Genomic DNA, 15,501 nt, shown 5'->3' on the forward strand with positions numbered 1-15,501 from the left:
ATCCGTCAAGCTTTCGGTCGTTAAGGCGCAAAATGCCATATGGAACATACAATTACAATAACAAGTACCGCCGGAGTTTAGAGAGGAGTCAATTTTCCCATTTCCACAGCCCAAAATCCAAGAGTAAAACAGTGGTATGCCTCATTCTCAGCTGAATATCTTAAAGATTATGAGTGTTTCAACGTACTGTGTTGCTATTGTACTCTCTAAAGCCCTATGCTAGCTACCTATTAGATGTGAGATTACATTCGCAAAACTGGATCAAAAAATTATGGTTACTATTTACTAGTACGATTAGGCCTACGTCTAAAAGCTAGCTACTATTAAGATAATATTAGAGTTACCCTTACTAACAAATTAAACTAACCGCTGTAAAGTTAAGCTAGATAGAGCTACAGCGGCCAGGTAGGTACAGAAGCTAATGTAATGTTGTCAACTGACGCTGTATCTAGCCACTACTACTAGTATGATAATATTAGCAGTAGTTAATAATACTAGCAAGTAATCATTTTTAAAATCCAGTTTTGCGAATATTATCTAACATAGCGTGAGCTTTAGCTAGACCAGGACAACAGATTACTAGCCAGCTACACTCCAACAGTACGTATTTAGCTCTAGTAAGCGGGTCTGTGCTGGAAACTTCACATTGCTATGACAACAGACGTACAATTAGTTATTTTTCTGCTGCTCAACAACGAAAACGGAGGTTGCCAAAGTAACGTAAAGTCGCTAGATTTGTCGCTCGTTGCTAGATACGATTTTGGGTCGCTAGGGAAGGTAAAATGCTCTCGTCACGCACAAAGAGGTGGATGCAAAAAAGCTACAATTCCAGTCTGAGCAGAAAACGCTTAATAATGATTTTTGTTGTCAAGACAATTTAAGATTACTGTTCCTTGTTCAGATTATTCTTGCTCTGCTAATCAGCTCTGCCAACTGCAAAAGAGAATAAAATAAGATGTCCGCAGCAGTCTCACATACTCACGCCTGTCAGACCTGATCTTCATTTCAACATAAGGCCCAGAGCTTCAGCAGTATGATCCATCATCAACTGTGTAGAGGTGGCTGAAGTCAAGTGGCAAAAGAAAGCCATTTGCTAAACAATGGTAGATTGAATCCATATGCAACATAAAGACTAATTCAGACACATTCAGTGTACATAGGCCCAAAATGTCTTTCACATTCCCACACTTTTTCTTTTTGTACAATTAATGTCAACCAACAGTAGTAAACAGTTTTTTTAAATAAAAAAATCTAGCTTAAATACAATACCTAATCGGGTAACAAAATGTCAGTGTAGTAGTCGTTTCTTGTGTGTGCGCATGTGTCATGCCATTACCCATCTGTAGTATCAATTTTGAAACTGCAATTCCTTCACTCGCTTATGACAACTGACAAATGCCGTTACCACTGTTCTTTCTGGACACTCACGAAACTGCAGCCTTGATCTTTCCAATCCAAGCGCTGTCTTTCTGGCTTTTTTTTCCGATATTGTTCAACAGACAGCGGATTTAAACATTCGTGAAAAATGTTTTGTGTATTTTTATGGATTCGTTATTTTCTTATCTTATACTCCTCGTTGTTTCAAACAAACATTTAACAGAAAAGACAAACTTATACAATTTCCTCACTTTTTCTTTAACTTCACTTTCCTCACATAAGAGAAGACGGGATTCAAATTCTACATAGAAAACACCACATCAGATTAGCTATTTACTAGTGGTGGGTATAGATTTTTTTTAAAATCTAGATTAATCTCACTATAATCTTGGTATTAATCTAGATTAAAATTACTCATTTGAAATCCGCCGAAGGCATTCAGAATGTGTGCTACCCAAATAATGACTAAAAGTAAGTCTTTGAGAACGGGTTTCTCAAGCCAGGTGGCCCATTTAGACCAGGGGCTCATCTCCTGTTTCCAAAATGCATCACAAACTGCTTGAGAAAGCTGTTCTATATAATTGGTGATGAAAATAAATTATGTTCAATAAGATGTAGCCTACTTGTGTTTATTAACTGTTAATTAGATTAGTTAGCTTGGCTGATAGAGCTGTGCTGACAGGCTTGCCTCGGTTGCACTCAAACATCGTAGTTTGACGACGACTCTTCCCCTGCGCTACATCAGTGCTTGGCCCGCATCTTCCGCATTAGCTAAGGGATGCTTTGCGTTTAGGTGGTATTTGAGACTGGAAGAACTCCTAAACTAATTCCGCATAGCACAAGGTGCAAACAACCATAGTCTTGTCGAGGTTTCCATTGGGAAGCTTCTTAAAAATAAATTTTTCCTGAAGCAAACCAGGCGGCTTCATAGCTGCATCCATGTTAGCACGTCACGTTTGATGTGTTAATTTCATACACAAGGCATACACACAGGTTCGAAGACTCGTTCTCGCCCCCTACAGTGCAATTCGGCTAAGTATACATCCGCGCTAAAATATCAAGGTGAAAGTCATCATAGCTTGCGTAGTATAGACCCAGCTCCCAACCCAATTTTGAGAATAGATTAACGGCGATATTTTTTTTTAACGCCGATAACGGCCCATCACTAGAATCAGAATCAGAATTTCTGATTCTGATTCTGATTCTAGTGATGGGCCGTTATCGGCGTTAAAAAAAAATATCGCCGTTAATCTATTCTCAAAAATTTATTTATAACGGCCCATCACTACTATTTACACATTCATCCAAATCCTGGTCGGCAATCTGCAACTCGCCCATTTGGTTAGGATTTATTAACAAATGTTTGCCATGCATTTGTCTACCACCAGACTTAGAATTAGTCATAACACACACATCTCAGTAGCAATAAACTCATGCAGAACTTCTAACCCCTAATGGGATTCAAGATCCTTTGTACGACTTCAACGCAACAGGCCTCGAACCCTTTAAAATATATTAGTATACTTTTTAGTAATTATAGGACTTCAATAGACCTACATGGCTCATACAATTCCCTAAAATATCGCAATAACATGTATTTGTGAGAAAGAAAATTCGGTAACTAGATATGACAATTTCAACCAATCCATTCACAGATCAGGATCCACTGTGAGTTTCGAGAACATTCCACATTACACTTAGTCATTTAGCAGACGCTCTTATCCAGAGCGACTTACAGTAAGTACAGGGACATTCCCCCGAGGCAAGTAGGGTGAAGTGCCCAAGGACACAACGTCATTTGGTTGGCATGGCCGGGAATCGAACTAGCAACCTTCTGATTACTAGCCCTATTCCCTAACCACTCAGCCATCTGACTCCCATATTACCCACACATTACCCATACACTCATCCACACACCCATGGATGGACAACCATATGCACTATGCATATAACAACTGGCCCAGCAAGGGCGACCAAAGTTTGGGAAAGACCCAATTGTCCCCACCAATATTTTGTTAATTTTCGAAAAAAAATATTTTGCACAATATATTTGCAAAACTCATTCGTATTATCTATAATATGTTCTTTTCCCTGAAAAATGAAAAATACATTTCCAAGTTAACCAATGCGCCTGCGAGACAAGATGATGTTATTTCATTGGCTGAAGTGTCAGTCAGTCACTTTGTGAATCGTGACTTGCAGAAAGTGAGCTGGCAGTAGTCTGACACGCTAAGCTACTAAATACGCCAGGATATAATAAAGCCTCATATTAGTATTTCGTTTGGTCTCAGCATTGATATTTTTTGACACTTGTGCTTTGTAGATAAGAAAATGTCAACCCAAAAAGAAGAGACCACCCAGAGAGTAAGTAGCTATCAAGAAGGTCGTTGTTAGTTAGCTAGTAGGAAAACTACCCACACAGTGCAAACCTGCTAGTCTTACATTGCCATGCATTCTACAATGGAAACATGTTTTGAAAGTTGTTAGTGTAGTAGAGCATGTCACTTTTGCTTGTATTAAATCTATCCCTAGCGTCTGCGATCTTTCGACAAGTGTGTTAGCAGTAGCTGGTCTTGTTGAAGCCAGAAGGATAAAGCGAACCTACCCACATAATGGGACCGTGCTAGTTTAGCATAGTACCAGCAGGCTAGCAACTCAAAAGTGATATTAACTGGTAATAAGTAGGCCTATATGATCCCTACCAAAGCTGAGACCAAACCTACGCCCTTGTGGCCCAGCAACAAATAATTTGGCCACAACTGCATCTTTGAACTACAATTAAGAATTAAGTAAATGTAAAAGATAGAACTCCACGTCTATTTATCGGACAAAAATTGTACCATTCAAACAAAACCCCGTCAAATTCAACAATAGCTTAAACCTCACCACAACTTCGCTCAACGTTATCAATCTCAGGAACTCGCCACTTTTCCCCTTTCAAAATGTCGCATCGACCCACCTGACCCTGAGGAAGAAGCCTGTTCTTGCCACTAACGAGTCCAGGTCGGATCTCAATGAACATCCGGATGCCCCCTCCAAAACTGTCGTGGAAAGTTTTGAATCAATCGTAAAGCTGTCAATCGTAAAGTCGGGTGAAGTACAGAGTTAATGTTTATTTGACGTATGACGTAAACTTAATAACGTTATCAACATAACATCATCGACACACAAAAGCATTCTAGAATGGAACCGGAAGAATCCAGCCCAACAGCACTACGCAGCTGATGGCCCTGAACCCCCAAGAAAATTCTTCAATAGACCATTTTATAGATACGACAGTTCTCAAAAGTCATTGGTCCATCCTACAGACATGCAGCTATACCAAATCTCTTCTGTTATTGGTGACCAACTGTCTCTTCCTCCCAGGTGACAAGAACTCTACCAGGTCACTTAGACTTCCCGTCTCTAGACTTGTAGGTCTCCTAGTTAGGTGTCATAAAACTACAGATGGCATCTCTGCCAAATGGAGTTGAATCAACATTCATTGTATCAAGCTTCTTAACCAACTGTAAACTTCTCTTAAAACACGTTCATTGTACATAGGCCCAAAATGTCTTCTGGCCTATGTACTTTTGATAGTACATAGGCCCAAAGACTCCTAACATAGTTTTATCAAACTATGTTAGGAGAGATTGAATGGTGTGCAGGTTGATGCCATATAGTTTGGTATTGAACCTGGGGTCTCTTGATCTGCAGTCACATGCTCTACCACTATACTATTATATGAATGCAAATTCATCTTTTGCCCAAACAGAGAAAACGACTGAGGCAAAAATGATGAAAGCAGGAGGTACCGAGATTGGGAAGACCCTTGCAGAGAAGAGCCGTGGCCTCTTTAGTGCAAATGACTGGCAATGTAAAACGTAGGTGACGTGTTCGTATTTCTTACAATGAAACTGCTGTCAGTTTATCCAATTTTACTTAGTATTAGTATATTCTGATCTGATCGGCACTTGAACATCCTCCTTTGGACTTGAATCTTATGTTTTTGTTTTTAAAGATGCGGCAATGTGAACTGGGCCAGGAGGTCAGAGTGCAACATGTGCAACACTCCCAAATATGCCAAGCTTGAGGAGAGAACAGGTTAAACTCTATTTACAGAGTTTGGTATTTGTTTACTGTAATGTATTAATTAGCAGACGCTTCTATCAAACGTGACGTACAATACAGGGGGTATTTGAACCTGCAACCTCTGGATCTGCAATCAAGTGCATTAACCACTAAGCTATACCCTCCCCCCGATATATATTTTCTTGGTTAAATGTTATTCTTAGGGGTATCTTGTTTTCTTTTCTATAGGCTATGGTGGAGGGTTCAATGAGAGGGAGAATGTTGAATACATAGAACGTGAAGAATCGGATGGAGAATATGATGAGGTACAATTGTTTATTTTATTCATTTGAAGCAGTGCTTGTTTCCATATCCCCAAAAGTGACCAACTACCCAGAATGCCAAGTAGAATGTTAAAGGTCCCATGACATGAAATGTTCACTTTAGGAGGTTATTTAACATTAATATGAGTTCCCCTAGCCTGCCTTTGGTCCCCCAGTGGATAGAAATTTCGATGGGTATAAACCAAGTCCCTAGAAAAGGGTCTCTATTGTGACGTCACAATACTGCTTTGCCCGCACAGAGAATTTGGCCCACCAATGAGAAAATGAGCTAAGACCGTGTGAGCGCGATATTGTTTTTTCCTTGAGACATGGCTTGCAAATGACCGAAGCATGGCAGTTAGCCCCACCTCTTTCTTCTTCATTGCATTTCAAGCTACAGACACAGAAACGTCATGTCCTGTGAAAAGCTCATTGTGGTACTGCTCGTAGTGGCTGTAATTCTGCACCAAGGCTGAATTTCGGGAAAGAAACTTCAGATACACTATTAGGGGACCACTAAGCATGTCATGGGATCTTTAAATACTTTCATGTTTGTATGCTCTTGAGGAAATGTACACAGTTTATTCAGATACACTTACAAAGAAAAACTTTTACATTAGTTTGGAAGGAAAAAGAAAAAATATCGTGGAAAGACCAGCAGCAAGTCAAGCTCAAAAGAAGTTAAAGAAGAAAAAAAGGTTGAGTCTAATAAAGAAGACAATGAGGAAGAAGAAGAGGAAGATGATGATGGAGACCTTTCAAAATACAAATTGGATGTAAGAAAAAACGTTGCCTATTTGCCACTTTTAGGATTTTCAGACAATTTATTTACACAGGATGCCTTAAATACCAACTAATGCTAACCTAGGATGATGAGGATGAGGACGATGATGATGCCGACTTGTCCAAGTATGACCTGGATGCCAGTGATGAGGAGGGGGAGGCGAAACCAGTAGTAAAGAAGAGCAGCCGCTCTGGATCGTCCCGATCCTCGTCCCGCTCTTCCAGCTCCAGCTCTCGGTCCAGGTCCAGGTAAAAGGGTACAGGTCAAGGGTAACTCGAGGCAAAATGTCAGTATCAGCTCAATTTTTCTTCCAACCTATTTATCTACATGAACTCTTAGATGTTTGTTTTAATATTGTTTATTGCTTGTGTGTACACAAAGTACAAATGCCGCTAATGTCTTTTTTTTCCAGGCGTTTATGTTTAACATATTGGTTTTCAGTGTTTTATATATTTATCAGCATCTAAAAAGTTTTTTAAGAAACAAACTGCATGTTACTCTGAAGTTGTCTCAGGGAGATCAGATCTCCTGTTGAAGCAAATTGTGTATTCTCTACCATGTTGAATCTTACACCTGTGGAGTAAGGTAATCATCCACTTGAAAAGTATTGGAAAATAGTCTTTTGTGTGTTTCAGATCCCAATCTAGAAGCTCATCCAGTTCCAGATCTAGATCTCGATCAAGCAGGTCCCACTCCAGGTGAATGGTGACATGCACTCCTCTAGGAGAGAGTGTATGTAGCTGGACAGGTGGTGCTAGAAACAGCATGTTCCCATGTCGATGGTTACAGGAAAAAGTTGGAAAGTAATGATCTTCAATGCATTTACAAGATGTGCACAAATTTGTACATTTACTAACATGATATATACTTTTGGAAGAAGAAATGTTGACAGTGTTAATGTAATCTTCTTGAAACCCAAAGGAAACCTTTTTGACCATGGCACAATTTGGTACCAGTCTGTGAAGATATCCAGGTTCAGCCACATTGCCTTACTGACTTTAATGTTTGGTTTATCCCTTCCCAACAAAAGATCCAGCTCTGGAAAGGGCTCTTCTCAAAAGCGGTCTCACTCATCCTCATCTTCACCAGAAGGAGGAAAGAAACGCAGTCGCTCAAGGTCCTCATCTGGGGGGAGGAAAAAAAGGCGCTCTAGATCAGGATCATCTGAAAGGTTTGGGTTTCTGTGGAACACCACAATGGTGTACTGACTTTTGGCCTGCCATCTACTCTCTTAAATGTGAGATTCTATCAAGATTTAGGAAACACACTGACTACTGCTATTGTGACTGCTTCATAATCCTGGTATTGCAGGTGTATGTTCTAATTCCATGTCTCAGTTAGAGCTTAGGTTTAACCTGTCAAGTGCACATATCTCTCACATTACAAGTCCTTTTTTCTAATTTCAGACACCGTGGACAGTCACCTGGATCCTCCCATTCTGGCTCAAGTTCAAAAAAGAAATAAGTCAAAAGCAGGTCCATAAAACAAGGCACATGATTCTTGGTATAAATGCATGTTGTGGTTTAAGAAAAAAAACATAATTATGCTGTTCACTCTACCAGAGTTTTGCAGTGCATAACAAATCTCCCCCACAATGGCCCCCCGCTTATTAAACTTGTTATTGTTTGGAACTTCAGAGAAACTGTTATAAGGTTACTTCCTTAATTTTAATCTACATAATGTATACTATCAAGGAAGTGACACATTTTAATCTACTCATTAATTTGGGAAATACGAATTACACAAGAAACTTATTTTTATTTGTCAAGGATGATCTTAAGATGTTGGTCTTACAAACATGATTTAGGGGGGATTCAAGATGCACCATGTGTGAGTATTAATATTATAATATTCTTAACAAATGTTTGTATATCCACCATCTTAATATCTGTGGGGAATTTACCTATGAGCGGAATAGTGTTGAACCAATTTGTTTCTAGTGTTGAAGGTAAGTATTTATCTTTACTTTGTAATATTTTGTGTTTAATCAGGTGGAAGCAATGGTGGTTTTTAGGTGTGGGTGGAAGAATAAGTAAAAGAAAAAGATTCAAAAACACTTTTTGAAGTCAGTTTTGCAATAGTAAATGTAATATCCATGAGTTACAATTTGTGGTCTAGTTCTACAGAAATATAACCAAATTAAGTCATTTTCGGATTAGGTTATGATTAAGAAAACATTTCTTATTAAAAGAGTTGTTCTCTGTGAGAGAACTTCAGTCGTTATGCTTCTCCTTTTGTATACGCCAGTAGTTCAAAAATGTGAAGTAAGGATCAAACATCAGATAATGACAGCATCAATAAAATGTGATAGATGAATTTTTGTTAAGTTAAAATAAATTAAATTGTAAACATGTAGTACATAAAGCGTCAAGTTTTTTGTTGTATTTCTCATTATGTTAACATTTATAGATTTTATAGATCAGAGATTTGCTGGGTGAAGGGGGAGGAGACTGCCAGCTGTTGCTGATGTGTTGTTTTAAACACATCAGATAAAATGTTAAAAATATATAGCTGCAAGCAGAGAGCAATGAGGGGGCCAAGCAGATCAAATGGCGAAAAAACATTTGACTGTACCGGACAAATGGTTTTGAAAATCACAAAACCATGTGAGGCTTGGTCTAAAGATGATCTGTGCCACAATTGAAGATGGGATCAAATCTGTAGGAGTCTTTTTTTTTTTTCATGCATAGAAAATGGCGTCCTCAATTTGGCTGGTATGCAAGTTAACATGTCACCCATGGGATCTCCCAAGATATCACCAGGCAAAAGAATCACTTAATTAAGGCAAACAAATCAAGTTATTGGCTGAAACGCACTTTTGCTTATTTCAAGGCCCCCTAGAGTTAAAGTGACGTTAATTCTTGTGGACCTTTTTAGAACACTGGCTGTTTATCAATTCGAAGAACGCTATGAATGTACTTGTGTCTTTGCGAGAACGGTCTTGCAAGAGCGCGAGGACTGAGATTGAATTGAGATGCGTGTGTATTTACAATGACTTCTGGGAAATCAGATGCGTTCCTGCTGGTGATAGTTGATGATAGTCTATGTGGCAGTCTCACATAGTTGAAACAATTGCATGAAAACAAAGGAATTGGGCAATCCTGTGTAAAAATTGTCCTAACCTATGTGACTTAAACTTCCCCTGAGGTTTTTCCCTTCTAGTTATATTTTTAAGCATTACTCATATTGCATTCATTCATTAAGAACCCACTTTGAAACAAGCTGATTCTTACGCTGCGTTCACACTGCAGCGGAGCGCGGGGCGTCGGCTTCCAATTCATTTTCAATAAAAACCAGGCGTGGACGCTCGCGTAGGGCATTGTGGGAAGGCGAGCGGAGCGGAGCATTGCAAGTTGGATTTTCTCAACTTTATGTAAATGAGGAGCGTGAAAACGCTAGCGTTAGCCAATCGGATTGGTTTCTTGTAACGTAGCAACTGTTCGTCATGGTAAACATTTCTAGGTTAGAAAATGTCAAGATGGAGAAACTTTTCGTATGTGTCTGCACACCCAGTTCTGTTCAGAACAAAGTTACTAATGTGACGAGCCTGAATTTAAAGAATACATTAAACTAATAATGCATGGTGCATGGTTGCCGATGTCGTCATTGTTCCTAGTGTGTTTTTATAGCCTACTTTTAAATGTAGTCTCGTCACAAAGTCTAGCCTACAAACGACTGGTTGAGTGACCGGTGGCGTAACATGTATTCTACTGTAATCTTGCACTAGTAAAATCTTGCACTTACATAAATGTTGTGTAAAAGTGGTATTTTGATCGATATTGTGAGTACATGAACCCAAATCTGCACGCTTGGCCATGACTACAACAGTGACCTTAGAGAACTACAACTCTGTATTAACCCTCGTGCTGCCTTCTGGTCACATGACCCAAAGGTTCATAACGAACCATCGTTGTGTTTACCCAATTTTACCCAATACAAAAACAAATAAAAATAATTTTCTTTTAACCATTCCAATGTGGGGGGTCTGAGACGGCCTGACAGTTAAAAGAAAATGCTTCACTTTGTTTTTGTATGAGGTAAATTTGTCGCAATACGACGGTGGGTCACAATGACTGATGGGTCAGAATGACCCGAAGATAACACAAGGGTTAACTTGTCTAACACGCCCCCGAGCGTGGTGTACTGTGGGAAGGCGAGCGATGCAAAGCGTTAAAAAAACGCTGCAGTGTGAACGCAGCGTTACAACGTTTTCACTGGCAATATCTCAGCTGGAATCCCCATTCCAACATTACCATCTGCAAACTGAAGATATGCCTCCAAAAACGTAAATAAGATTGACATTTATTTTTTAACTGGCTTATATAACAAGTTTACTGGAAGCGATACTTGACAGTAACAACATCCCTGGTCTGATGACTCGACGCTCATGTGATCGGTTATCCACGTTGTAAGTCGGGAAAAGCGCATGCAACTTTGTCAGCTTCTTATACTCCCTCTATATCAGCCTCTCTCAATCCTGGACAATGGGCCTCATTTACCAAATGTTCTTAAGAACAAATTTGTTCTTAAACCCCACTTACGCAGTTTTCACGAAGATTCTGGCATTCGCCAATGTTTTCTTATTTGGGATTTGTTCTTAGGTAAGAACATAATTTACGCACACCCAAGAGCACACTTACACACAATTGAGAGCTGACATGTTTGCGCAAAATAAGTAGGCTAGTTATACCGTTTTCATCTGTTCTAATTTTAAATTGAATATTTCTCTCCTTTATAATTTTGCAACCTATAATTGTCATTATTTTACACATATGTTTGTTTGTTTTAATACACACTAGTCTTACACTTCTGCTCATTTGAAAAACACTGTGTATGAATTGTGCTAGGCCTATATAAATAAACTAGCCTGGCTTTGCCTTCAATTCATATGTCAATGCTCATATGTCAATTATGTTAACGGCGAACCTTGCCATCCAATAATAAGTGACTGATCACGGTATTTATAGGCCCAAACTACCCCCCTCCCCCGCATTAGTCTGGGAACAATTTAGCTGTTTAGGAACACATCATGAATCACATGTTGACTTTTCTGAAGAACTTTCTTAAGAACTAATTTAAGAAATAACTTAAGATATTGGTGAATGAGGCCCAATGATCCTGGTCCCTGGGTCTACTGTAGCCCTGCAGGTTTTTAGATGTTTATCTGCTCCAAATGACTTGGTTGTGAAAACAAAAGTTGGAAGCAAGATAGATAGCCCTTGAAGGATTGAGATTCTTTGTGTCTATTCCAATATGTAATGATGGTATTCAATGACACAAATCTGTGTTCTAGAAAGAGTGGTCTGGAGTCGCAGAGGTCCGATAATATCAGCTTTAATGCAGCAGTTGGAAATCAACAAGTACAGATCTCTGGGGTTGTCTAAGTTTCCCTACCCGCAACAGAGTTTGGGCTGGTTCACAAAGTCCAACTGGCTATCTGTCCCTGCCATATCATATACAATGCAATTGAAACACAAGTATCAAAAAAGGGTTGAGCTTGTTCTCTCGTGCATCAGGGAGTTGTTCTTGCCTACGCGTCCCACCTGCTCGGGTGCCATCTCCACCCAGTTTCAAGGTTGTTTCTGAAAATGAAGTGATAGAGACACAAAGAACAGCCTGCTTCCCACACCCTGTGTGAGACACCATGTTTAAGCCTGAGCACACTTCTCAGATCATAAGACAGAACTTTAATAAGCACAATGCATAACTTTACTAAGCACAATATATTCTTTAATCCCTCTTTTGATCTCTGAAAACACCAGAGATCAATCAACATAGCCCGGACCAACCACCGCCTCCTCGTCCTGGTCAGCCAGCCCCAGCAACAGTATTTGGAATCCCGTCTTTGGGTTCTCCACAGCCGAGACAATGATTCGGTTGCACAGGGACCTGATACACGGGATACAGCAACAATCATGTTGATATTGATATAGCGCACACTTAAGTTAAATAGCGGAAACCTTCTTAGTCCAGTACAATTCTAGTGTGGTCAAGCAGTATCACTCTTGACCTAGTCGTAACCCTCTTTTCCGGACTCACATTCGTAGCAATAGCAAAAGGTTCACTGGCCCTTCTCCACCAACTCCTGCAACGTATGACTGGATTCTGGAGCAGCACAACACATGCTCCAGTGGTACCACATACTTCCTTTCCCCAGCACCCTTAGGGCGTGCATGGTTCTCTCGATGACCTTGAATGGTCCTGTCCATAAATGTACAACAGGCTTCCCCGAACATCTGATGATGTATTGGGGCAGGGTCTTCAAGGGGAAGGGGGGGGGCAGACCACTCCTAGGTCTGATGAGGCATGGTCTCCAAGGGGAAGGGGTAGATCATCCAGTGTGGAAAGGGGGGGGGGACATGGTCTCCAGGGGAATGGGGCCTTAGAACAGGGGTTAGGTAGTCAGACCCGCCGGTCTGACTCGTCCTGAAGCAGAAAAGAGTTACAGTCCCAGCATCACCTTATCTCCCATGATCAAGCAGTAACTAAGTCAAATGAGATGCGAACAGTCGAACACCAATGATTAAACACAGATATTGAAATCAAGAACCCATTTGAGGATTTAAAGTGGATATTTTTAAAGTTCAAATAAATCCCTCCTTTCACACCCTTATAGGGTGTGACAACAAACCCAAATTAAAAAAAATATCCCATTACCGATTACACAATGTTGACATACAAATCAACAATAATGATGAGACTATGCAGCGTTATGGCCAAGTGGTGTGGACACACTGGACACAGTGGGAAAACCCTAATGATGTTATAGGGGAAAACCCACCGTCACTCCACAGAGTGGACATTCAACATCCATGTATCCACGGCAGACCTGGACATGCTCACAGGCCCCCTTCACCACATACATACAACTTCAGCCAAGCTTTTAGAATTGTAATAAAATAAACTAAATTCGAAACAAATAGAAAAAACAGAAATTATACAGGATATTTTAAAGTTCTCATAAGATCCCTCCTTTCATTGATAACTTTAATCAATACCCAATCTCCTCGTTTGACTCCTCCACTCTTTGGTTTACTGCTTCACCTGGAACAGAATTTAGCAGAAGACATCTCTTTTCTCGTGAGCATTAGGTTTAAGTTGTGGAATTATGATCTTCCATAATTCAATTCAAATGTTGTTAATGCATCTGGTACAGGACTGGGAAATATTTCAATCCACTGTAAACATATCTATAATTACCAGGCAGTATTGACCCTTCTTTCACTCCAAAAAACCTTTTCTGTCTTTTAAAACAGTTAAGTTTAAGACCAATATTGTTTTAGATTCTCTATTTTACCAAATCACACCTCTTTTTATCAAAGATATGATATAAGCAATTTTCATTATGCCAAACCAGAATCCGTATGCTTCTTAAATGAAATAGAGACCAAATAATGTTCTTAATGTAGCTATTAACCAAAATTTTGCCCAACTATATTTTCTATAAAGGTCAGATAGGTAGAACTTCATAACTCGTTTTGCTGCAGTTCAAAAAGAGCCAATTAGCTCAAACCATCATAACCACAATTTATCAGACTTGATGAGTCTTCCCAAATTATTTTCAGAACTGAATGTTATAATAACCCTCTTCATGCACTAATACCATTTATTAATACAACATTATCACAGCCTAACTGTTTATCCCAAACAGTATGCCAGGCTCTGATAAAACTCTCAAATAAAACTTAAAACCAAATTACAGTTAAACTCCAACTAAAAATACATTTAGTTTTTTCTCTTGCTCATTTTTAACCAAATTACATCTAATACCTCTGGGATCACCTTTGTAAGATCTCAAGTAATGGGACTTTTAGCCCCCACCTTTCTCCAACTCTCCTCGGGATTTCTGTAACTTCTTGGTCAAAGAAAAAAACCACACCACACTCCTCTCTATTTTTATTCAACACAAAACAAGTTCAGGGACTCTAACCCTTTTAGGACTTTAGAGGACACTTAACCTCAGGGACTCTAACCCTTTTTAGGACTTTAGAGGACACTTAACCTCAGGGACTCAAACCATTTACACAAAACAAGTTCAGGGACTCTAACCCTTGGAGTGGATTTAACCCTCGTGCTGCCTTCGGGTCACATGACCCAAAGGTTCATAACGAACCATCGTTGTTTTTACCCAATACAAAAACAAATAAAAATAATTTTCTTTTAACCATTCCAATGTGGGGGGTCTGAGACAGCCCGACAGTTAAAAGAAAATGCTTCACTTTGTTTTTGTATGAGGTAAATTTTTCGCAATACGACGGTGGGTCACAATGACTGATGGGTCAGAACGATCCGAAGATAACACAAGGGTTAAAACGGGAAGCGATTGCGGGGCTTTTGCGGACCTGTTCCAAAACTATATTTGGTTGTTTTAGTTTTTTTTAAGGCAATTCAGGCTACTTTGTTGCCGAGCAGATGCCACGTTGTTAAGCTCAATGGCTACATCTCTCCAAGGCAACCGCTTGTTGCTAGGTCCGTAAAAACGTTTATTTACATAGACATATGTCCCATCCTCTATTTGCCAACCGTATCCATCCATGTTGACAAAAAGCAGCTACCTTATTAGTGTAGAACGATCACGTGTTGAACCGTGCCACCAAAACCATATTACGCTCTGAAGAAACTAGTTCTGCATAAAACATAGACGCAACGATAATCGACTGGAATTTCAGCTACAAACTTTTTTTTGGTAGCTTAGAACGACTCGTTCTTTTTTATGAGCTAAAGATTGTGTAGATGCCAGACTGTGGAGCGGGAATCATTTTCTAAATACTTTTCGTGGTTCACCTTGCGGCCTATCAGTGGGAAGGTTTGCGGCCTTGCTGTGCACATTTAATTGTTTGTCTTTTTGAAAAACAGCTCCAATAGGGGAATTTAGAAAGAGGTGGCACATTGATGAGTAGCATACAGGCTGCTAGATGGTCCCCCTGCAGCCTGTTTTTTAAGTATGTTTTCACCTATAAAATTATT

At 39.6% G+C, this 15,501-nt stretch overlaps 1 protein-coding gene across 1 annotated transcript in view; it reads left to right on the forward strand.

The window, feature by feature from the left end:
• The window catches only part of zranb2 (zinc finger, RAN-binding domain containing 2), a 31,394-nt gene extending 22,476 nt beyond the window's left edge, over positions 1-8,918 (forward strand). The window contains exons 3-10 of the mRNA XM_067230074.1: positions 5,132-5,240; positions 5,378-5,460; positions 5,677-5,753; positions 6,371-6,526; positions 6,619-6,782; positions 7,170-7,232; positions 7,565-7,705; positions 7,941-8,918. Coding sequence (XP_067086175.1) covers positions 5,132-5,240; positions 5,378-5,460; positions 5,677-5,753; positions 6,371-6,526; positions 6,619-6,782; positions 7,170-7,232; positions 7,565-7,705; positions 7,941-7,998 — 851 coding nt within the window. The 3' untranslated portion in view covers positions 7,999-8,918. The remainder of the gene's footprint in view (positions 1-5,131; positions 5,241-5,377; positions 5,461-5,676; positions 5,754-6,370; positions 6,527-6,618; positions 6,783-7,169; positions 7,233-7,564; positions 7,706-7,940) is intronic.
• Positions 8,919-15,501: the final 6,583 nt, after the last annotated feature.

Source organism: Osmerus mordax, chromosome 26, assembly GCF_038355195.1.
Source record: "Osmerus mordax isolate fOsmMor3 chromosome 26, fOsmMor3.pri, whole genome shotgun sequence".
In the NCBI taxonomy this organism is placed as follows: Eukaryota; Metazoa; Chordata; class Actinopteri; order Osmeriformes; family Osmeridae; genus Osmerus; species Osmerus mordax.